This window comes from Bufo bufo, chromosome 6 (genome assembly GCF_905171765.1).
Source record: "Bufo bufo chromosome 6, aBufBuf1.1, whole genome shotgun sequence".
Taxonomy (NCBI): domain Eukaryota; kingdom Metazoa; phylum Chordata; class Amphibia; order Anura; family Bufonidae; genus Bufo; species Bufo bufo.
The window spans coordinates 50578139-50604063 of NC_053394.1; the positions used below are offsets into that span (position 1 = coordinate 50578139).

The 25925-nt window shown below is 45.9% G+C and overlaps 1 protein-coding gene across 4 annotated transcripts in view; it reads left to right on the forward strand.

Moving 5' to 3' along the window:
* The window catches only part of CTBP2 (C-terminal binding protein 2), a 148579-nt gene that overhangs the window by 56958 nt on the left and 65696 nt on the right, over window positions 1-25925 (forward strand). The window contains exon 1 of one of the 4 annotated variants that reach the window (XM_040439020.1): window positions 20302-22176. The exons of the other annotated variants lie outside the window; for them this stretch is intronic. Coding sequence (XP_040294954.1) covers window positions 20388-22176 — 1789 coding nt within the window. The 5' untranslated portion in view covers window positions 20302-20387. Of the gene's footprint in view, window positions 1-20301; window positions 22177-25925 lie in introns of those variants that run through there. 4 annotated transcript variants of the gene reach the window in all.

A 25925-nucleotide genomic window follows, 5' to 3' on the forward strand; every position in this document is an offset into this window, starting at 1 on the left:
TCATACGGCCACATAGATGGAAAAATAAAAAAGTTATAGCTCTTGGAATGGAAAAATGAAAAACAAAATCACCTGGTCATTAGGGCCCAAAACAAGCAGGTTCATTTTAAATATTTTTTTTTTACAAATAGTGTCCTATATGTCTCCTTGGAGCTTATCCCTCCATAATGTTCACTGACAAGTAGTGTGTTCATAAAGTTGCATGCAGAGTCTTGGTTAATTATGTATATTCCTAGTTTAATAAGACAAGGGAAAGTCGTCAGCTTGTCACTCATTAGGTCCGCTGTGCCAGAGGGATTATAGCTTTGATTGGACCATGCATGATGGGGAGATGCTGCTGAGCAAGGGCTGGGCTGATATGTGATCAGTGTGATATGCAATGATAAAGAGTCCTGGTCAGTCACATTATGATCGTACATGAAACATCCATGGAACATATGTGGAGTCGGTATTATGGTCTATTAGGGACCAGTTATGGTCGCCATGAAGCTCTGCAGTTGTGTTCTAGCATCACTGCTCAGCAGCGGACACAGTATTCAAGATGCAATCTGCCAGTATGATCCCACCAAAATGTTACATTAATTCATTGAAAGTCATGAGGGTCACATCAGGACAACCTTCTGCTGGAAGATCATTGGTGGATCACAGACTGCAGTCAGCTCTTTGGGTCACAGATGTTGTATCTTACAGTGTCTGCAGTCTTATGTTCATGGGGGTCCGGATAAGGACTGGGCAGGTTGGATCTGTTATTAACCAAGCGTTCATGTTCGTGGGAAAGTCTAGATTGATAACTGTTGGCCAGCTAGATGGTCACCTGTGTCTGTCTACTGTAGGTCTGAAACCCTATAGAAGAAAACTGTCAGCTCTAGCAATTGCAGAATCGCAAGGGTTAAACTGCTGCGATCTGAGCTTTCTCTGATCATTGCTACACGGTGATGGCATACTAGCACAAAGGTTACCTTGACAAGACTGAAAAGTGTCTAGAAAAGAGACAGCCCCGTAATGTTTTTACATCGATACAGCTTTGTATATGTTGCCATCTGGCATGACAGGTGACCCAGTGTCTTTAACCCCCTTCATTCTGCACTTATGTAGCTGCTCTTCTGATTCTTTAAATGATCACTGTATGTGATAAATACAATAGTCCAGGAGGGGAGGTGAATAGAAAAAAACTTTGTAATATATCTTCTAAACATGTGAATAGATTAAACTTTGTAATATAGGTTATAAAAGAATGCCTCTTTCTCTTTCCCCCCTCCTAAACCAATTCTGTCGTGAGAGATAAAACAGATTAGATAGATTACATTTTAGAAGACATCTACAGAAGGCTATGGAGAGGGGGGAAAAGAGGAGACATGAGCTGCTAGAGGGAGACAGAGACATTTTCTCTGATAAGATATATTGTAAAGTTTCTTATATTCACCTGTACTATTGATTTCTGCAAAGTTTTTTGAATGAACAGTGACCACTTAGTATCTGCAGGAATTATATATTTGTGCTGGAGCTCACACTCTTTAATGTTTCTTCTAGACCAGACCCATGTTCCAGCCTTTAATGTTATTCCTGGTTACTTTACTGTTGAGTCATTTTGAAATGTGATCACTGATGCCTTCATCGTCTTGGTGTTATTTATTCATAGGCCCCTGGTGATCAGTAACAGATCCGAGTGCCCTATAACCTTCTGGTTATGAGATCCGCGCCCTCCTTTTGGTTGTTTGTCTGCTTTTGTTCCTCATCCCTCCAGTTAGTTCCACATTGTATTTGATGAAGACGTCTCTGCTTTGGAAACTGTTCTGACGTAAACATTACCGGGGAGCGATCACGTTCCTGTAGACACCGACACTTTATTTAACACTTACACAGTGGCCACTCCTTAGATTGCAGAGATACCTGCAGCAGCGAATAATATATTTCATCATTCTACATCTGTGGTACTTTTCTAATTGTTATTTTAGCCTTTTGATGATTTCCTTGTATTAGCTCAACTTATATAGAAAGTCAGAGATGGTGACAGTGTCCCCATAACAGTGACCGATACAGTCCTTCTGTGAAATTCCCTATTTCCCCCATTGAAAGCCACAGAGATGGTAATTGCTTCCACAGTAACAACCACAGTATCCCCATAACAGTGACAGACACAGTGTTCCGATAAGTGTCAGCCACAGTACCCCCATAACAGTGACATCCACAGTATTCCCATAAGTGACAGCCACAGTACCCCCATAACAGTGACAGCCACAGTATTCCCATAAGTGTCAGCCACAGTACCCTCATAACAGTGACAGCCACAGTACCCCCATAACAGTGACAGCCACAGTACCCCCATAACAGTGACAGCCACGGTATTCCCATAAGTGTCAGCCACAGTACCCTCATAACAGTGACAGCCACAGTACTCCCATAAGTGTCAGCCACAGTACTCCCATAAGTGTCAGCCACAGTACTCCCTTAAGTGTCAGCCACAGTACTCCCATAAGTGTCAGCCACAGTATTCCCATAAGTGACAGCCACAGTACTCCCATAACAATGACAGCCACAGCAGTCCTATAAGTGTCAGCCACAGTACGCACCCTACAAGTGACAGCCACAGTATTCCCATAAGTGTCAGCCACAGTACCCCCATAACAGTGTCAGCCACAGTACTCCCATAAGTGTCAGCCACAGTACTCCCATAAGTGTCAGTCACAGTACTCCCTTAAGTGTCAGCCACAGTACTCCCATAAGTGTCAGCCACAGCAGTCCTATAAGTGACAGCAACTGTACTGACAAAACAATGTCAGCCACAGTACGCACCCTAACAGTGACAGCAACAGTACTCCCATATGTCACAGCCACAGTACCCCCTTAACAGTGACAGCCACGGTATTCCCATAAGTGTCAGCAACAGTATTCTCATAAGTGTCAGTTACAGTACTCCCATAAGTCAGAGCCGCAGTACCGCCTTAACAGTGACAGCCACAGTATTCCCATAAGTGTCAGCCACAATACTCCCATATGTCACAGCCATAGTACCGCCTTAACAGTGACAGCCACAGTACTCCCATAAGTGTCAGCCACAGTACTCCCATAAGTGTCAGCCACAGTACTCCCATAACAATGACAGCCACAGCAGTCCTATAAGTGTCAACCAAAGTATACTCCACAACAGTGACAGCCACTGTACTCACAAAACAATGTCAACAGTACGCATCCTACCAGTGACAGCCACAGTACTTCCATAAGTGTCAGCCACAGTACCCTCATAACAGTGACAGACACAGCACTTCTATTGCGATTTTAGCATATCACCTTCAATGTGGCTTCTTGGGGCAAAACCTGCAGTCCTGGACTTTTCCACTGAGTCCTTTACTCCAAGGAGCAATGCATGTTTGTTGAGTTCGAGCAAACTAAAACAAGACTGTGTGGCATGGAGAGGGAATCTCTTGTACAGCAGATGCATACATAGTACTTTGCATAAATTAATAGTGAAGGTGAATATAAGAAACTTTGTAATATATCTTGTCTGAGAAAAATGCTTCTTTCTCCACTTTACTCCTCAGTTCTATATATTTAATGGCAGAGAACCTATCATACTAATAAAAGTTATATTGTACATACTGCCCTGGACTTTCTCCATTCCAGTGCTACCTCTACTGCTGCAGCCATGACCCATGACGTAAAAGGGAAAAAGCTGCTGCTAGGTTGTTTTGCAGAGAACAATAGGATCAGGCATTGAAATCCAACTGCCTGATCCATTTTTTTTTCTTTTGGGATGACTCAAATGCTTCATGCAGTCTTCATTGTTGTTATTGCAGAGTCCCTTTGCCACCGCAGTGCTCGGCTGAAAAAAGGGGTCTCATGTACATATCTTATATGTATGTTACCAAAAAGGTCAATAATGTGATTTATGGTGTATTTATGCATTTTTCTACCAAGCCACTAGGTGGGGCTGTGGACCTCTCCCCATAGGGAGTAGAAGCTTAGCTTGTAGACCCATGAGTCAGTGGATACCTAGACATTGATGAGTGCAGATGCAGAGAACCAGCTTTAGAGAGAAAATCAGTCGGAGAAGCAAAGATGTAGAGAAAAGAGCAAAATATATAGTTGAGGAGCATAACAGTGACAAGAGGAGGTGCCTCTAGAAGCTCTGTGGAGATTAAGGCTTTTTCACATGAGCAATCTGGAATGAGTCAGGGTCTGTTCGAGGAAAAACTGATGGTTTTATATGCAAGTTGAATCAGTTTTGTCTGCGATAGTGTTCAGTCTTTCAGTTTTTTCCTCATGGATGCAATTAATTTTTGATATGTTTTTCACATGTGTGAACAGGGCCGCGTCAGCACCCGGAATACCCGGGCAAGTGCCGGGGCCCACTGTTCCTTAGGGGGCCCACTCATTTCCTTACTTCAAAATTGCGGCAGTCGCAGTCCCTTTAAACATCACCCTGCCTAGTATCACAGAACACGGAGCGTGCTGCTCTCGGCGCGCTCCATGTTCCCTCAGCAGCACAGGGGAGAAGGAAGCAGTCTCTCCCTCCCCCTATGCTGCTGCTGCCACCGCCAATGAGGAGAGAGTGGGTGGAGGAGGGGAGGGACTGTGGCCACTGTGACACCAATGATAATTAACCTTTAATACAGGAGGCGGGTGCCGGCGGCAGAATCACATAGCCGGCACCCGACCTCTGACATGGAGCTGTGATCAGCGGCAGTTAACCCCTTAGGTTGCGCACTTGAGGGGTTAACTGCCATTGATCGGAGCTCCCTGTCAGAGGTCGGGTGCTGGCTATGTGATTCTGCCGCCGGCACCCGCCTCCTGTATCTGTATTAAAGGTTAATTATCATTGGTGGCGCAGTGTACCTTCCCCCTACCCCAGTATTAAAAACATTGCTGGCACAGTGCGCCCTCCCCCCTCGAGTATTAAAGTCCTTGGTGGCGCAGTATTCCCCCCAACCCCCCCACCCAGTATTAAAATCATTGGTGGCGGTGGCCACAGGGTCCCCTCCCCTCCTCCTCATTGGTGGCGGTGGCAGCTTCTGATCGGAGCCCCAGCAGTGTAATCCTGGGGCTCCGATTGGTTACTATGGCAGCCAGGACGCTACTGAAGCCCTGGCTGCCATGGTAATCTCCCTGCTGCTGTGTGTACTATGCACAGGGCAGCAGGGAGAGTGTGAGATCATATTCACCCTAATAGAGCTCTATCAGGGTGAATAGGACAAGGGATGAAAAGATCCCAGGTTCTAGCCCCTAAGGGGGGGGGGGGAATAGTTATTAAATAAAGTAAAAAAATTAATAAAAGTTTAAAAAAAACACACCAAAATATTAAGTATAAGGCTACTTTCACACTTGCGTTCGGAGCGGATCCGTCTGATGTTTCATCAGACGGATCCGCTCCGATAATGCAGACGTTCGCATCCGTTCAGAACGGATGCGTCTGCATTAAAACTTAGAAAATTTTCTAAGTGTGAAAGTTGTCTGAGCGGATCCGTTCAGACTTTACATTGTAAGTCAATGGGGAACGGATCCGCTTGAAGATTGAGCCATATGGTGTCATCTTCAAGCGGATCCGTCCCCATTGACTTACATTGTAAGTCTGGACGGATCCGCTCGCCTCCGCAGGAGCGGAGGCTGAACGCTGGCAGGCGGATGCATTCTCAGTGGATCCGCCTCCACTGAGAATGCATTGGGGCCAGACAGATGCGTTCGGGACCGCTCGTGAGCCCCTTCAAACGGAGCGCACGAGCAGACACCCGAACGCTAGTGTGAAAGTAGCCTAAATCGCCCCCTTTTCCAATTTTACATATAAAATATATAAACAATAAATAAATAAATAAACATATTACATATCGCCATGTCTGAAAAGTCCAAACTATTAAAATATCAAAAAAAATTCCTATGCAGCGAGCGCCGTAACAGAAAAAAGTTTAAATAAAAACCGCACGATTCGCCATTTTTTTTAGTCAACTTGTCCACCCAAAAAATAGGAAAGGACTGTTCAATTAAGGGCTGGACATTCCATAAAATGCGGAATGCAAGCGGCTTTTTTGGTGTTTTATTTTTTTCGCATGGTTTCAAATGGTATCAAGTATCGCAATACTTTTTTAAGGTATCGAAATCTAATAAAATTTTTGGTATTGTGACATCCCTAGTCTGCTGCAGCCTGCCCTGCTGTGCTCCAAATTAAAATATCCTCATATTGATATTTATTGGACATTGGGGGCACAGGGGCAGGCAGGAGCATAGTGCTATCAGCATTCATATTGAAATTTAGTTTCATATTCAATGTCTGTTTCTCTTTAGAGGGTGTACAGTAAAAACGGAATAGTGAGTAGACCTGAGGGATTAACACACTGGGTAGATAAAAAAAAAGTAGGGGGTATAAGGATTGATTATCATATATCCGCTCGTGTTCTGTCTATTGTATTTGGCAACATCTATAACATGCAGTTTCATTGCAGCGTGTTTTGTGCAAAATGCCACAACGGGGCCCACTGAGGCTTTATCGCCCAAGGGCCCACATGAACCTGAAGCCGGCCCTGTGTGTGAAGAAAACCTGACGGATAACACATCTCCTAGTAATCATTAGTGAAAAACACATTGCATGCGGTGCCTTCTATTTTTCATACAAGCCCCATTTATTTCTAGGGGACCAGGGCTGCGTGAAAAAGACACAATATAGAACATTCTGCAATGTTTCCAGAACGCTGAAATGATAAGTGCTAAACACTGTTCGTGTGGACATACCTATTGAAATAATTGGGTCAGGATTCAGTCCAGATGCTATCTGTTCACAACATGCATCACATCCGGATGGAAAACGAACTTGTTTTGAAAGAGGTGCAGTACCCTTGTGCAGGGGTATCTGCATATTAGTTTGTTCTTTAATGTCATGTGACGCATTGTGTACTATATTGTATATTGCACCAGCATAGTGTGTGTGGATGGCAAACCCAGGGTTACTCACCCTGGCTCAGCCCTTGTAGGAGGTTAGTCTAGACTGGAGTTTTAGAGAGGAAGGAAGCAAAGTCTATGTTCTCCTTCTTTGACCTTAAGTTCCAGAGACTAACATATCTCGGCAAGATCTACAGACAGAGAAAGAGAGAAAGAAAGAGAAAAGGATAACTTGGAATCTGCATGACTAAACATAGGAGTCAGTAAGATAACCTGCTACTACAGCCATTCAGACCTTACTGCAGTGGAGGGATACTGTTAAGACACCCTTCACACTTGAACATGTCCTGGCCAAATGTACTATCTAGACCCTGTATCCCGCAGTGAACACTACAGCCACCCTTGCCAGAGTACTATTGCCTACCATAGATTCCAATAAAAGTCACTTTAGCTCGATAGAGAGGAGAGATGGCATTAACTCACACCCTTGCCTAAATCCATACACCGCTATCTGGGAGAGAATTACACTGTGTACAGTTAATACTGTGTTTAGTTATAATTTGATGTACTACTACTCCTATTTTGTACTATAGTAAAGAGAGGCATGTATTCTTCTCTCTCTGGCCTGGTTTCCTGACTCCTACACCATATGCCGGCCATTGCACTATAAATGCCTGCCTTGCACCCATCCAAACACCTAACATCAAGAGCACCCCAGCTACCATCAGTCAGGAGCCCCAGAATCAAGGTGTGCACCGAGGGAAGAAAGGGGATCATTGAAAGGGGTTCAATGCATGGCCCTAGGGAGCAACTGTGTGAGGACAGCTGCCGTGACTGACTGTGACTACCATTCCCATCCTCCACTCCAGCTCCTCAATGGTCGCTGCAGAGGTCTTAAAAGGCAGAATCCGCATGTACCCACTACACCATATCCCGCAGAGGAAACTTGTGGTGACAAGTATAGTGAGTATGGCAACCTGCAAAAAAGGAGCACAACTTAGTCTAACACCAATGGTTGCATGGGGGGAAGTTCTGCACCCCTATATCTGGATGCTTGGGCTTAAAAGAAAAGTGCTGTGTAAGGAATATTGCCTAAAAGAAAGAGGTAAAAAAATTTAAAGGTTGCATTTTACTCATTTTGGGCTAAAAATCATTTCAGATTCAGCCGTTCTGTCACAAAGGATTAGCTGACAAGCTGTGTGAATGGTACTTTCACTTTGTGCTGGTCATCTAATAAACCTAAAACTTCTTTCTTTTAGGCAATATTCCTTACACAGCACTTTTCTCTCAAGCCCAAGCATCCAGATATAGGGGTGCAGTACTTCCCCCATGAAACCATTGGTGTTAGACTAAGGCTACTTTCACACTCACGTTTTGTGCGGATCCGTCATGAATGGATCCGTTCAGATAGTACAACCGTCTGCATCCGTTCTGAACGGATCCGTTTGTATTATCTTTAACATAGCCAAGACGGATCCGTCTTGAACACCATTGACAGTCAATGGAAGACGCATCCGTTTTCTATTGTGCCAGATTGTGTCATAGAAAACGGATCGGTCCCCATTGACTTACATTGTGTGCCAGGACGGATCCGTTTGGCTCAGTTTCATCAGACGGACACCAAAACTCTGCAAGCAGCGTTTTGGTGTCCGTCTCCAAAGTGGAATGGAGACGGATCGGAGGCAAACTGATGAATTCTGAGCGGATCCTTTTCCATTCAGAATGCATTAGAATGCAAACTGATCAGTTTTGGACCGCTTGTTAGACAAATGGAAAGCCAACACGCGAGTGTTAAAGTAGACTAAGTTGTGCTCCTTTTTTGCAGGTTGCCATACTCACTATACTTGTCACCACAAGTTTCCTCTGCGGGATATGGTGTAGTGGGTACATGCGGATTCTACCTTTTAAGGCCTCTGTAGCGACCATTGAGGAGCGGGAGTGGAGGATAGGAATGGTAGTCACAGTCAGTCACGGCAGCTGTCCTCACACAGTTGCTTCCTAGGGCCATGCATTGAACCCCTTTCAATGATCCCCTTTCTTCCCTCGGTGCACACCTTGATTCTGGGGCTCCTGACTGATGGTAGCTGGGGTGCTCGTGATGTTAGGTGTTTGGATGGGTGCAAGGCAGGCATTTATAGTACAATGGCCGGCATATGGTGTAGGAGTCAGGAAACCAGGCCAGAGAGAGAAGAATACATGCCTCTCTTTACTATAGTACAAAATAAGAGTAGTAGTGCATCAAATTATAACAAAACACAGTATTAACTGTACACAGTGTAATTCTCTCCTAGATAGCGGTGTATGGATTTAGTCAAGGGTGTGAGTTAAAGGGGTATTCCCATCTTAATGATCACTGTTAAATCTGTTAATGATTTAACAGTGATCATTTTTCTAAATATATTTAATTAACTAATTCCCACCCCTTAGAAGAAAATAAACATATACTTACCTGACTGTTGTCTTCCGTCTCCCTTGGTTACAGCCACCGCTCTTCTCAGGAATCGCAGTGGCTGCGCTTGCGGAGACGACTTCTTCTCTTCTCCCGGCCGGCCGTGCGCACTCCCGAAAGCCGCAGTCGCGCATGCGCTATGGTGATTTCTTCCTGGCCAGTATAGTATACTTGCCAGGAAGAAGTCACCAGGGCGCATGCGCGGCGGCGTGCGCGCTCAGTCCAGCGAGCGGCCCGGCCAGGAGAAGACTTCAATCAAGATGGAGCCCGCCCCCTGCCGAAACCAGGAAGTGGACAGCGCGCCGGGAGCAGGTAAGTATGAAACTGTGTGATGAGAATACCCCTTTAATGTCCTCTCTTAATGTCACTTTCAATAGAATCTATGGTAGGCAATAGTACTCTGGCAACGGTGGCTGTAGTGTTCACTGCGGGATAGGGGGTCTAGATAGTAATTACTAAGAGGTCATAAATACTTATTTAAACCTCATTCTTATCAGTAAGATAAGAACTGAGCTATAATGAGTGTTTAGGAGGTCAGAGATAAGGAGCCGTCAGCTGAGCTGCCTGACGGAACAGAGTGAAGAATTCAGATCCTGCTACTAGAGAAACTCAAGGCTGCACAGTGACAGTGTCACACACACAGGGGGTGGGGTAGTGACCACTGAACTCCACCCTCACCCCTGTTCTTAGCGACAAGGGACAACTGGTCGACAAACCCTTAGCTAGGATAGTGCGGGGAAGACAAACAACACATAAACAGAAATGTCAAACAAGCCGCATCAAAACCAAGAGAGCAGATACCGGAGGAGCAAGCAAAGAATCATCAGGACAAGCCGAAGTCAAACCAGGAGAGCACGCCAAGACCAGAGGATGAGACGGACGGGAAATCGGAAGCCAAGCAGGAACAAACTAACCAGGTGAGTATCATGCAGGAAGGACCTCAATAACAGGCAATCTGTGGCCAGCAGATTGCCTGTTAAAATATAACGCTGGTGGAGTCATGTGAACGGGCGACACCGGGCGCGCTGATGACGCGAGCACGCCCCGGCCATCCCTGCTTCCCAGAACACCGCATCGTGACAGTACCCCCCCCCCCCCCCCCTTCACGCGGGGCCTCCGGACCCAAGGCCCCAGGCAACAGCTTCTCAGGATGTTCCAAATAAAAAATTTTAACAAGTCTGGCGGCATGAACATCCTGAGCTGGCACCCAGGACCTTTCCTCCGGTCCATAGCCTTTCCAGTGTACCAGATATTGTAAGGAGTTGCGGACCCTCCTCACATCCCAATTTTTTGAAATCACAAATTCCTCAAAATTCTTAACAAGTACTGGCGGCGGAGCGGGCTGTGAAGGAACAACAGGAGTAACATGTTTTTTCAGGAGAGATTTATGGAAGACATCATGGATGTGGAACAAATCAGGTAACCTTAATCTAAACGACACTGGATTGATTACCTCCGTAATCTCGTATGGACCTATAAATCGAGGTGCAAACTTTTTGGAGGCCACCTTAAGAGGCACATTCTTAGAGGACAGCCACACCTGATCCCCAACCTGAAAATCCATGCCCCTAGAACGTCTCTTATTAGCTTTGATTTATTTATTATTTTGAGCCTTCTCTAGGTTCGACTGAACCCGGGCCCAAACTGTGCACAGTTCTGACGAGACCTTATCCGCCTCAGGATGGACGAGGATGGAAACCGTAGTTACAAAAAAATGGGGAGACACCAGGGGAGGAATTAACATGGTTATTAATCGCAAATTCTGCCAAAGGAAGGTATTTAACCCACAACCGTTGATCACCAGAGACATATGACCTGAGAAATTGGTCCACAGACTGATTAAGTCGCTCCGTCTGCCCGTTACTCTCAGGATGATAGGCAGACGAGAAGGACAATGAGATTTGGCACCTCTGACAGAAGGCTCTCCAAAATCTCGACACAAACTGGACACCCCTATCAGACACAATGTTCTCGGGTACACCGTGCAAATGTACAATTTGTTCCACAAAAACAGAGGCCAGAGTCTTAGCATTTGGAAGTTTAGCAAAGGGGACCAAAATGTACCATCTTATTGAATCTGTCGACCACTACCCAAACCACAGTCTTACCCTCAACAAGTGGCAGATCCGTGATGAAGCCCATAGAAATATGGGAATGGGTAGGGGTCGCAGTTCACCAGCAGGATGAGTTCTAGGGGTTTTGGACTTAGCACACACCTCGCAGGCCAACACATAGGACTTGATATCCTTAAACAGGGTGGGCCACCAATAGTACCTGGATACCAACTCTTTAGTACACTTGATACCAGGATGTCCACACAAAACAGATTAATGACACTCACCCAAAAGCCGGAGACGGAATTGTTCAGGAACAAACAACTTATCTGTTGGTGTGAGTGCCGGGGCCAGATGTTGTTCTGCCTCAATAAGAACCGTAAGGTCTTGAGACACGGCTGCTAAAAAGACACTGGCTGTCAAAATGGTTTCAGGCGGTGTGTCCGTAGGCTGAAACGCACAGAAACTCCAGGATAGGGCATCTGCCTTCACGTTCTTACTTCCTGGCCTGAAAGTGATGGAGAAATTAAAGCATGTGAAAAACAATGCCCATCTGGCTTGACGGGTATTCAACCTTTTAGCAGACTCAAGAAACATCAGATTTTTGTGATCAGTAACAACGGTAACACAATGCTTAGCCCCCTCAAGAAAATGTCTCCACTCCTCAAATGCCCATTTAATGGCCAGCAATTCACGATTCCCCACATCATAATTTCTCTCGGTTGGAGAATTTTTGGGGGAAAAGAAGGCACAAGGCCTTAAATTGGTAGGACTAGCGGGACCTTGAGAGAGGACCACCCCCACTCAGTCCTCAGAGGCATCCACCTCCACGATGAAAGGTCTTGATCCGGCTGAATCAAAACTGGGGCGCAGCTGAAAGCCTTCTTAAAGAGGACCTTTCACCTGGAAAAACATTGTGAACTAAGTATGCTGCCATGGAGAGCGGCGCCCAGGGATCTCACTGCACTTACTATTACCACTGGGCGCCGCTCCGTTCTCCCGTTATGCGCTCCGGTATCTTCGCTCACTAAGTTATAGTAGGCGGAGTCTGCCCTTGTTCTGTGGGCATCTCCTTCTCCTAGGCTGTAGCGCTGGCCAATCGCAGCGCACAGCTCACAGCCTGGGAGAAAAAAAACTCCCAGGCTGTGAGCTGTGCGCTGCGATTGGCCAGAGATACAGCCTAGGAGAAGGAGACGCCCACAGGACAAGGGAAGACCCGCCTACTATAACTTACTGATCGAAGATACCGGAGGGCATAACGGGAGAACGGAGCGGCGCCCAGGGGTAATAATAAGTGCAGTGAGATCCCTGGGCGCCGCTCTCCATGTCAGCATACTTAGTTCACAATGTTTTTCAAGGTGAAAGGTCCTCTTTAAGTGTCTCTAAAGCTTCTGTAGCCTCAACAGACCAGTTCTCCATGTCCGCCACTTTTTTGGTGAAGTCGGTCAAGGGCCTAACAATTACCGAAAAATTATTTATAAATCTACGGTAATAATTAGCAAATCTTAAAAAAACGTTGTAAGGCTTTTAAGGATGATGGCCTTACCCAGTCCAAAATTGCTAATACCTTGCAGGGATCCATTTTAAAAGCATGAGGAGTGAGGACATACCCAAGATACAGAATCTCTTGTACCCAAAAAACACATTTCTCCGACAATTGATTCTTCCTCAAAACCTCCAACACTTGTTTCACATGAGACACATGACTCTCAAAATCAGGGGAAAAAATCTAAACATCATCAAGGTAAACAATGACAAATTTACCCAAGAATTCTCTAAAAATATCATTCATAAAGTTTTGAAACACAGCTGGCTCATTGCTGAGTCCAAAAGGCATTACAAGGTATTCGAAGTGTCCAGCTGGTGTATTGAAAGCTGTCTTCCACTCGTCTCCCTCCTTAATTCGAATCAAGTTATATGCCCCCTTCAGATCAATTTTAGAGAACCAGGAAGCCCCCATTACCTGATTAAACAAATCAAGAATCAATGTAAGGGAGTATTGATTCTTGATCGTAATCTTATTCAACTCCCAGTAGTCGATGCAAGGTCTGAGGCCTCCATCTTTTATTTTGACAAGGAAAAATCCTGCCCCCATAGGAGACACAGAAGGCCTAATGTGTACCTTACTGAGACTCTCTTCAATATAATCTTCCATGGCCTTGCGTTTAAGTCTGGAATGATTATAGATACGCTCTTTGGGATATCTGGCCCCCTCTACCAATTCAATGGCGCAATCATAAAGGTCTATGGGGCGGTAGCAACTCTGGGTTCGAGGAGGAGAACACATCTATATATTCCTTTAAGAGTAAAGGCAATGTATTGGATTCTGCTGACAAGCACAAGTCGCATTCAACCCCCCATTTCACCAATTCCCCCTTGGCCCAGTCAATAATGGGGTTGTGACAAACTCCCCTCTTTTGAGTTTGCCACGAGTACTTGGAGAGGACTACTTGCCAGCCTCTTACCCTGTGATTACGGTCCCATGTTGTATGCACCGGTTTTATGCAATAGCTGCATAGTTATATAAGTTCATGTATTTTGCTGTCTTTTGCTACCATGTAGCTAATGGAGTCTTGCCCCTGTCCTTGGGAGATAAGTGGATCACTTCTCAATTGTCTCCAGGACAAAAGACTGTGTAGAACCGGTTTTGGACAGAAAAGCCATGAGTACAGCCAGGCCAAAGAGACGTTTATTAACTTTTGAACTCCTGGTCTAATTTGTGCCATTTTGGGATGTGTTACATGTCTATGTGTATTGTAAAGGGTGGGACATTGTATACGTTGAGTAGTGAGGTCTGTTCCATTGTCTCTCTGTGTGTATTGGCGATTGCCCTCTGTCCTGAGAGATAATTGAATTACAACTCGGTTGTTTCCAGGACAGAGGACAATGTGTATTCTCCTGCCTGGGTTGATTATGTTAACCATGGTGTACCATGATTATATCACAGGCAGACGGGAGGATGTTATGTGGGTTGTAACCTTTGTGTTATGGGTTAATGTATGTTTGTTGTGGGTGTCTCCCTTGCATGGGAGCAGGGGATAAAAGCAATTGTATTTTTTGAATGTGAGAGCCTTCCAGTAAAGTATTTCTAGCATTCAGCTTTGGCTCATGTATAGACTTATTTGGCGATACCAGCGATACCAGCGATACTAGCGATAATAGCGATTTATTGCTCTGTGGATTATTTGGCTGTGCTATTGCAAGGGGAGAAGGGAATACTAGACGGTGACACGGATGATACCGTCACAGGGGTTATGTAACTGGAGCCAAGGCAATCCCAGTACCGGGGCCGGGCCGACACAGAGGCTGGGGAGGCTCCAGCCTCAGGGAGCAGGCCAGCTCCCCAGCCTCTGGGCGACAGGCAGGCCACTGACCAAGTCGCTGCTGCTGCCGCGCCTGCCGGGCTGCCGGCCGCGCTGGAGGACGGAGGGAGTAGTGAGCACTTGGCACTGACTTACGTGCTCCCTCCCCGCTCCGCCTCCTGGCTCGGCCGCTCCGCTGCTCTGGTCTCTGCTAAGTTGCTTGCCTGACTGGCTGCGTACAGCGCGCACTTTGACCTGACGCGCTGTACGCAGTCAGGTCACATGTGCGCCCTCTGGAGACCAGGAGCAGTGCGGGCAGCAGCACTGTGTCACGACCCAGCCCAGGCCCCAGCAGGGATAGAGCGTGAGAGTCTGCCCTGAAGTGAAGTAAGATAGTACTTAAATAAAGATAATATTCTTTTCCGTCTGATCTGAGGTCTGATGGGGTTCTGGATGGGGTAAAATTACAAGGAACGCCCCGGTGGGGGGGGGGGGGGTTGTGGGGGGGTTAGGTTGGGTGGGTTGTAAGTTTTCTAGGAGCAACAGAGAGCATATTTCAGAGTGAAACCCCCCCCCCCCCCCCCCCCCACAGTCAAGGATATCTCAGGGGTAGAATACTTCACAGTACCACCCACCAGGGGGGTGGAATCGATAGCAATGATGTGGATAGGAGTGGGTAGAGTCAAAATCAGAATACCCAACTTTAATGCAAACCTCATATCAATAAAGTTGGCAGCAGAACCTCAGTCAATGAACGCATTACCAGAACATTTGTTAATACCCATGGAGACAGTAATAGGTACTAATAACTTTTTCTTGATCACATTTGAAAATACCTGGTTCTTAAGCTCCCCCGTCTTGGTAGATTTACCGGAAGAAGGTTTCTTGGAGCATTGGTTTATCCAATGGTCTGACTCGCCACAATAGAAATAGATTGTCGGCAACGCTGATCTCTACGAATCATCCCAACCTGCATGGGTTCCTCAAAAGAGAAATCGGCTCTGCTCACAGGACAGACCTCTGACTGGAGCACCTCCTGGGAAAAAAGCAAACGTTCCTGCCGTCTCTCCCTAACACGTCTGTCAAGTCGAACAGCGAGTGTCATGGTCTCCTCTAATGTCTCAGGAAGCTGGTAGTTCACTAACAGGTCTTTGAGATTTTCAGACAACCCTGACCTGAACTGGCTTTTTAGGGCTGGTTCATTCCAGCCAGAAGGAACACACCATCTCCTGAACTGGGTACAATACTCTTCGGCAGGTTGATCTCCCTGTACCAGAGCCTTAAGAGCGGTCTCAGCTACCATGGCCCTGTCAGGTTCATCATACAAGGTACCCAGGGCCTGCAAGAACCCCTCGACAGAACTGAGACAAAAGGCGGGAGATTACAATGCCCACGCACTGGCTCTCAGAACCGGATGACAAGTGGCGTAATCTGAAATAAAGTTTACAATTCTCTTTGAAAAAAAGAAACTTTTTACGGTCACCTGAGAACGGTTCAGGAAGCTTAATCTGAGGCTCCATATGATGACTAGATACATGCGGAGAAGAAGCACTCTGTCCTGACTCTGTAACTGGAGTTTCTCCCCTAATTCCTGAACCATCTGAGTCAGATTAGAAACATGCTCTGTCAGGGTAACCAAAGGATTCATGATAACAGTGGTAATATGGGCCTGTTATTCCGTCATACACACAGGGGGTGGGGTAGTGACCAGTGAACTCCTCCCTCACCCCTGTCCCTGCCTACTTGCCTCGCAAGTCCTAGCAACAAGGGACAACTGGTCGACAAACCCTTAGCTAGGATAGTGCAGGGAAGACAAACAACACATAAACAGAAATGTCAAACAAGCCGCGTCAAAACCAAGAGAGCAGATAAGGTACCGAAGGAGCAAGCAGAGAATCGTCAGGCCAAGCCGAATTTAAACCAGGAGAGCACGCCAAGACCAGAGGATGAGACGGACAGGAAATCGGAAGCCAAGTAGGAACAAACTAACCAGGTGAGTATCATGCAGGAAAGACCTCAATAACAGGCAATCTGTGGCCAGCAGATTGCCTGTTAAAATATAGCGCTGGTGGAGTCATGTGACGTGGCCAGCGTCACATGACTCCTGAGTTCTGATGCAGCCGAGCGCTCAGCTCGGCGCTCAGCCATATTGCGGTTGTCATGGGAACGGGCGACGCTGATGACTCGAGCGCGCCCCGGCCGTCCCCGATTCCCAGAACACCGCATCGTGACAGACAGGAGTTCAAAATTTTTAATAAAAACCAATTGAAATTTTTTTTTTTTAGCTCAAAATGAGTACAATGCAATAAAATAAAAATAAATTGCCCTCAAAGGTGTACATAACCTTGAACTACATCTGCAACTGTGAAACCTTTAAGAACTGTGGAAATTGCACTTGTGAAAGATCTGCCAGTCCATGCATGCTGAGAACTGTGACTAATGTACCTAAACTTGACACTTCAATATAGACCTATTTGTTGTTAACCTGACCTCATTATTTCTTGCACCGCTACACTGCACTGACACCTTCAGCTGCCAAAGGACCTAGAACCTCACAGCAACCCTCAACACCAAGGGCACCTCAACCAACACCAGGCAAGGAGAACCCCAGAACCAGGGTGTGCCTCGAAGGGAAGAAATGTATGCCCTTCCCAACACTGCATGACCCGAGGGGAGCTACATAGTGAGGGAACCTCTACCGTGAGTAACCACTATCTGCATCATTGCTACAACCACTCCTATCCTCTCTGCTCTCCCTGGGGCATGCTGCACTGTTTCCCCATGTAGGAGGGTATATGACATCAGTTATTCTTCGTGCGGTTGATGAAGAAGCTTGGTCACTACAACTACTTATATAACAGCCATTTGCCATGACCCATTTGGGAAGGGTTAAACAGCTGTGGAGGGGTTAATGCCCACCTAATCCCAGCATGGCGAGCTAATAAGAGTCACATCTGCTCTCTCCCCATTCCCCCATGATATTATTGTGCTGCAGGGGCCGCAACCACTAAAGCGTAGGCAAAATCTGCAGATTTTTTTCGTCAGATGGAGTTTCTGTATGGAAACCATTACCCACTCATGCCTGGGTGCTGTATTTTTGTCCTCTGCATATAGATTTAAGGATTACCGCGAGATCCTGAAGGGATTAAGGTCAGCGTGAGTTAGTGCGATGGCAGGAATAAGCCGCTGGTTCGGGTAGTGACAAGCCGGATCAGGAAATTAATTATGCTAAGGATGCATTTAAGTGTAAATGGATTTGGGACCTCAGGTGGAATGGCTTCCTTTAGCCTCCGAAATACGAAATCCGCAGAAGGAAATATGCAGAAGGCATTACACACTCCCTATTCACTTTCATTGTCAGGCATGCTGGTGGATACATCTATTACAGGATTTTCTAAGATGTTATGTTGTAATATCGATAAAGGAGACCTGTCATGTCATGTGTGATCTGAGGGGATCATGGTACAGAACAGAAGGAGCTGAGCAGATTGATATAAAGATTGTGTTAGGCCTAGTTTGCATGTGCGGCAAGAGGATCCCGCTGCACATCAGGCACAAATACGGACTGTCAGCCGGACCAAAAACTGCTGCATGCAATGGTTTTTGTCCGACCGAAACCCGGCATTTATGCTGGAAAGTGGCCAGATCACCAGATCTATTTATAGTCAATAGGGATCTGGCGGTGAACTCTAGAATCCGGCAATGCTGTTTTCTGCCGGGAACCTTCACTGTGAACGTGGCCTAACTTGTGATTTACTCATTTAAAGGGGTATTCCCATCTGGGCATGCATGGCAGATTGATGGGATATGCCATAGCAGTCCTAGAGGTGTGCATCACACAACTGTGACCCGCTTCTGTCTCAAAAACGGGGCACTGCCATGAATGGAGAGCAAGCTGCACATGCGTGGTGTCCTTTCCATTCACTGCTATGGGACCCCCTAAAGTAGCAGAGCGCTGGCTCGCCTATTTTCAGAAGTCCCATAATGGACATAGGAGAGGTAGCGGAACAGGTGCGGCATTCTCTCCGTTCACTGCTATCGGAGTTCCGGAGCTCAGCTATTTTCGAAAGTCCCATAGCAGTGAATGGAGAGGATGTTTGCCTTCCATTTACAGCGGGGCCCTAATCTTGTAATAGGAGTGGGACCCACACCTATTGGACATTTATGGCATATACTGCATCACGGCGGTTCAGTGGTTAGCACTGGTGCCTTGCAGCGTTGGGGTCTTAGGTTCAAATGTGACCAAGGACAACCTCTGCATGGGGTTTGTATGTCCTCCCCACGTTTGCATGGCTTTCCTCTGGGTACTCCGGTACCCTACGAAAGACATATGAAAATTTAGATTGTGAGCTCCACTGCAGACAGCAAGTGATGCTAATGTCTGTACAGCGCTACGGAATATGTCAGCGCTATATAAGCAAGCAAAATAAATAAATATGTTGTGAATGTCCAGATAGGGATTCTCCTTTAAATTATGCTCTTTGTATGCTTAGGAGTCCAGTGGGCGGTCCTATCAGTGATTGACAGCCTTCCCTGTATAAGTGTGTATACAGAGATAGCTGTCAGTCGCTGAGTAGCACCGCCCAGTGGACTTCTAAGTGCAGTTATACTGAATCTTTTCCCACAAAGCTATATATCGGTCTGCTCAGCTCCTCCCGCTCTTTAACACGCCACCTACAGATATGACAATGTGTACAACATAACAGATTCCCTTTAAAGCGGCTGTCATAGACCCGTCTGCTCTAGTGAAGTGAATGGTGCTGAGCTGCAGTACTACACACAACCTGTGGACAGGGGTGGTGCTGTTTCTAGGGGAAAACAACCCCCACTTCAAACAGGAATGAACTGAAAGTGGACCGCGGCGGCCATAAAAATGCCATTCTCCCTGCATCTCGTCAGCAGACTACAGGCTGTTATGTCCTCAAACTATTCGCAGTCTGCAAATCTGAATTTCCTATTTTGGAACTTGCACTTTTTAAATTTTTTTTACAATTACCTACGTCGTTATGTTCGATGTGAAGGAGGAGACTGTGCCTCGTGACGTGGGTGCAGGGCAATGATCTGAGTCCTTCCTCTGCTGCGGATTTTACACGACTTGTCAGTGTTAATCAGTGTGTTCCCTCGATCCCCAAATCTCACAGTAAAAAAGCTGCCCGGCATTGTATTGCGGTCTTATTAAACCCTAACCCCGGCTGGAGGTCTCTTTTTTATGGGTGAGGCGTAGTAGGAGGCGAGAAGATTTTATTTCAATTCTGTGATTCTCTTTCGCAGCAGTCGGGGGGTGTCTGAGCTCAGCCATCTGCTGGGAGGGTCTCTTACTGGGCCCACTCTGTGTAACGCAGGATTAGGGCTTTGCAGGTTTTCTAATCTGCGCACAGTTATCCATACAAATAAAATGTCCCCATCACGTCCAGGCAAAGCCGGTGAGGATTAGCGGCGGGCACCCAGTCTGTGCCTGAAGTCTGCTGAAACCACTATCTGCGGGGTGTTGTACTGTGTCATCTTCTATTACCTGGGATTAATAATTCAGCCGATACTTTCGTAACTCAAGCCGCCCGTTTCTGTTTGTGCCTCCGGAGAGCTCAGGTGCAGCTACGTTTGCTTATTGTGTGTAGGTTTTTTCTTTTTTATACGTGTAACAGAAGATTTTGACTGAGAGGATTCCTTGCCTCCTCCTCTAGCACGGTATCTAAGCTCAGAGGTTTTTTTTTTTTTCCAATGCCGGTTCCAAGCAAGCAGACAAACATCAGCCGTTCTCGTAGCTGGGATGCTGCAGGTTGGCATGAAGGCAGCTGGGAGGGAGACGTCTCGTCAGGATATCACAGAGCAGCCGGCATAAACAATTCTCTGACCTACAACGGAGAGGAAGCTTTTTTCAAGCTGCCAAGCAGCAGATCCCGCGATATTATCGTGCCAGGCAGCTCGGAGATAAAGACGGACGTCTGTTCCTACCCGGACGCAGATATCCGAGGTCAGCAAGGTCACTTAGTGCGTCAAGACCGCAGGCCAGCGAGGAATAACTCGGTACCAGACTTCAGCTATCCCTACCAGAGACAAGTGGCGATGTCTGGGCGTGGATCCGTGCACACTCACGATTATTATAATGAGCCTTCTTTGCCGGGCAGATCCCTGGAGGATCCTCGTTATTATAGAGACCCAATGCTTAACCGTGCAGGACACGCTTATGGGGCCCCAACCAGCCGGACAGCCTGGGATCAGGCTCCTGCGCGTCCCTATCAACCACAAGAAGTGGGTCGCCTGTACAGAGATCCTGCGGGAAGAGTCATCACTGAGGGACAGCGTTCAAGGAGTCGGGATTCTTCCCCTGCCAGATACGCCATAGAAACTCCCAACCCCAGGTATGGCTCAGAGGCTTCTACCTTTCCCAGTAGACAGCTTTATAATGAGATGATGGAAAGATCCATTGATCCCTCAACAGGGAGGCAGGCGGCTCCTACCTGCCTCGTGGTGGAGCCCAATGAATCTGCTGCTATGGACGGCACACTGGGGACTTCGTCTATTCCAGCAAATCGTGGTTATCATGGCTCAGCGAGGGAGAACGTTGGTGCAAAGATGGCTTATGACACCTATGATAACTCCGTAGCACCGTCTCATGTCCAACTTCCCATGTCGCTCTCTGGATCTGAACTGAAGAGGACGGTGGACATGGAGTTCCTCGCCGTCCTTCGAAACGAAGGCCTCTCTGAAAGCACTATTAGCGCATTAATACAGCAAGGGTTCGACACGCCCAGTTCATTGGCGGTTATGGAAGAGCACGACATTAAATCAGTGGCTGCTAATCTTGGCCAGGCAAGATTGCTTTTAGGACTTATCAAGAGCTACAGGACGGATCTGCAGATGCTAAGACAAGACCAACACAAAAGCAACTCTCTGAGATCCCGAGCTCGCTCCAACAGCTTCAGCCATCGTGGGGATCTCATGCGCGGTGATTTAAATGCGCAGCCGCTTAACAGTCCTATGATGGACGGAGCTCTGAACCCACCACATTCCTTGTCTCTGCAGCCAGTTTCGCCACGAATGGCCGAACTAAACCGCCGGCCGTCTAGTGCTCCATCCCAGCACCTGTTGGAAACTGCCAGCTACCCAACTTGTGGAATGGCTGTCCAAAATCCACAGTTCATGCAAACAGCAGCGTACTCCATTCCTGTGCAGCCTCGACCTGCTTCTGCCTACCCTGCTCAGTCCGGCATCCCTATGACTGTCGTACATACTAACGTCAACACTGGGCCAAAGACTGCTTACCCTACAAGCTACACTGTACCCATGGAGCTGATGAAAAGGGAGCGCCTCCCACCCTCCTCTCCGGTGCACAGCCCACACTGCAGCCCACAACTGCTACGCAAACAGGGGAGCCATCTGGAGACCTCAGTGAGCTTGCCACCCCCCAATATAGCCAGTCAGTCCTCTCTCCACTCACCTTACCAGAAAGCAAGCAGGCGGACCGGACCACCCATCATTGTCTCCACCATGTCGTCTCCAGAGCCAAGTAAATTTTATTTATTTAGTTCCAAAAATTGCTTTACTCCTAGTACAAAATGTACCCTGTCCTAGCGATAGAGATGTGAATCTGTTATATTCCTGGTCATAAAATAACTCTACTAGTGCTATTAATATTCTGGGTATTACTTAATGGCTGGGAGTTGCAGATTACCTCAACCTTAAGATGTAGACCGAAGATGCCTGTCTATGTAGTCTGGTTCCTATGGGTGGCATCCATACAGTATCTGAGCTTGTTTTTATATGCATTCCCAAGGAGTTAACTTCCATCTTGGCAGCGTAAGAAAATATTTTAGGGTATGTTCACACATGGCATATTTGTCACATAGCTGTCTCATTCATCTGGTTGCAGAAATCCACACATAACCCAATCTTCATGTATGAAATTTATTTTCAGCCATAAGTGAACATGAAGCGCCTCGGGAGTTATACCACCCTGCTCCCCTACATGAGATGTATTAGGGAACCCTGCCTTGGACCTCTTGTTCTGGGCTGCAGGGGCGTCACCTCGTAAACCTCCTCAGCTCCCATCATGGTTTTTGCTGTCATCATGTGTTGTAGGCATGTCATGGTCATCTCCACTCAGCTGCAGCAGGCGATAGAGTATGGGGGTCCTGTGGAGTATATCTCTGCCTTGACTGAAGCTTTATAATATTGGACAGGATAAATGTTTATAAATGTGCTATATTTCATATTCATATAGTTATTTTTATGCAGGGGTGCTTTAAGAATAAACTAGTAGGATGGCTGAAGTGGTTTATATGCAAGCATTCCCTTAAATAGATTCCTTGACCACAAATTAAATGGAAATTAATTTGAATTTAAACAGTTTTTTTTAAGTTTTTTTCTGGTAATTCTGGTAAATAGTTACATAGGTAATACAGTTGAAAAAAGACATAAGTCCATCAAGTTCAATCAAGGGATAGGTGGGGAAGAGAATCCCAGAAGGAAATGAGACTCAGATTTCTTCAGGTTTTCATAAGCATTAATGTTGTTTACTTTTAAGAATTCATCTAAACCCTTTTTAAAGAGGACCTTTCACCTCTCCTGACATGTATGTTTAAATAGCTTCATGCATTCCCTACGTACTAACAGTTCTGGAGCATCTGCTCTTATGTCTCTATGTTGTGCCATTCCTTTATTATTTCTACTATAAGTTATGAATGAATTGCTAGCAGTCTGCAGTAAGGGTACAGAGGGGTGGTAACCAGTTGGGGGCGTGTACCTGCACAGACTCACTCTATCCAATCAGTGCTGTCATTTTCAGTCTGTGCAGGTACACGCCCCCAACTGGTTACCTCCCCTCTGTACCCTTACTGAAGGCTTATAGCAACTCATTCATAACTTCTAGCAGGAATAATATCGGAATGGCACAACATAGAGCTATAAGAATAGATGCTCCAGAATTGCTATTACATGGGGAATGAATGAAGCTATTAAAACAAACATGTCAGGAGTGGTGAAAGGTGCTCTTTAAAACTGTCGACTGTTCCTTCTGTGACCACTTCCTGAGGAAGTCTATTCCACAGATTCACAGTTCTTACAGTAAAGAAGCTTTGGAGCTTCTGGAGACTGAACTTTTTCTTCTCTAGTCCCTTGTCTTTTTAGGGTATTTTACATGGAACAGTTTTTTACCGTATTTTTTGTATGGCCCATTTATATATTTGTATAGCTTAATCATGTCCCCCTTAGACGTCTCTTCTCAAGACTAAATAAATTAAATTCTTTTAATATTTCTTCATAACTAAGACCCTCCATGCCCCTTATCAGTTTAGTCGCTCTCCTCTGTACTTTTTCCAGCTGCAGAGCTTCCTTTCTATGGACTGGTGCCCAGAACTGATCTACATATTCCAGATGAGGCCGCACCAACTCTTTGTAAAGTGGTAAAATTTCATCCCTGCCCCGTGAGTCCATGTCTCTAATGCATGACAATATTCTGGTAGCCTTAGAAGCAGCTGATTGACATTGTATGCCGTTATTCAATCTATGATCTACAAGGACACCCAAATCCTTCTCTATAAGTGACTCCCCCAGTGTTACACCCACTAGGACATATGAAGCACAGAGATTATTACTACCAAGATACATAATTTTACATTTATCCACATTGAACCTCATTTGCCAAGTTGATGCCCAATCACTTAGAGTGTCCAAGTCAGCTTGTAGTTTATGGACATCTTCCATAGACTGTACAGTACTGCACAGCTCAGTGTCATCTGCAAAAATAGAAATGGTGCTATTAATCCTGTCCTCGATATCATTAATAAATGAATTAAATAATAGAGAACCCAGCACTGAACCTTGGGGTACACCAGTTATAACCCGGGACCATTCTGAATAGGAATCATTGACCACAACTCTCTGGACACGGTCCTTCAGACAGTTTTCAATCCAATTACAAACTATACTTTCCAAGCCTGTAAGTCTATAATTACCTGTGAATATGGGCACCACGTTTGCCTTGTGCCAATCACTAGGCACTGTACCAGTACCTAGAGAATCTTTAAGAATTATAAACAGGGGCACAGCAATGACTGAACTGAGCTCTTTAAGCACTCTTGGGTGTAATCCATCTGGACCCAGAGCCTTGTTCACATTTACCTTATTTAACTTATCTTGGACCATATCTACAGTTAGCCAATTGAGCATATTACTGGATGTACTAACAGCCCCAGCATTCTTTTCCTTATCTTTAGTGACTACCCCCCCTTCCCCTTTACAGTTATTAAGGGGACCTCCCTGCTCAGACCTAGAGTTTTTTAGCATTTATATATTTAAATAATTTTTGGGGATTTGTTTTGCTCTCTTTTGCCACCTTCTGTTCGTTTTGTATTTTTGCTAATTTTATCTCCTTTTTACCCTACAGCTGACCCCTCAGATTTGAATTTTTTAAATGCCCTTTTTTTGTCTTTTATTGCCATTTTTACTGTAGCTGTAAGCCATGGGGGGGGGGGGGGGTAATTTTAGCTGTTTATGCTTGTTACCTAAAGGAATAAATCTTTTAGTGCAATTACTCAATGTGGATTTGAAGCTCTCCCATTTATCCTCAGTATTATTATGTGACAAAAGCTGCACCCAATCTATGCCCTGAAATGCTGCCCTCAACCCAGGGAAATTAGCCTTTTTAAAATTCTGTGTCTTTGCTCTGCCTGACAGAGTTTGCTTCTTATAGTTTAGGGGGAATATAATTATATTGTGGTCACTATTACCTAGTGTTTCTCGAGCAGTAACATTACCAACAAGGTCTGCATCATTAGACATTACCAGATCCAACAGAGCATCGCCCTTAGTGGGAGCTTCCACAAACTGGCCCATAAAGTGGTCCTGCAGCAAGTTAAGGAATAAAATCTCCTCCTCTTTGCGGTTGAGGCAGAACCATGACCCCAGTCAAAATCTGGGAAGGTAAGATCTCCCATTATGACCACTGTACCAGCCTGTGCCGCCCGCTCTATCTCCTCTGTGATGTTAGGAGGTCTATAGATTATACCAAGTATTATTTCTAGAATCATTTTCCTGGGTTAAGCAGCTACTTATTTATTAGGTGTTATGATAAACTATACAGGATGAATCGTGTTGTAGCAGTCCTTATAACGCAGAAGGTGCGTTAAGCCATCTGAACCCAGTGTGCGTAGATTAACTAATGGTTGCGTGGTGTGGTTTTCCTGGCAGCCGGTCGCCACAGTGTGTGTTCCTTTAATCTAGAACCATGGTTATCAATGTGCGGTAGGTGTAACCTCA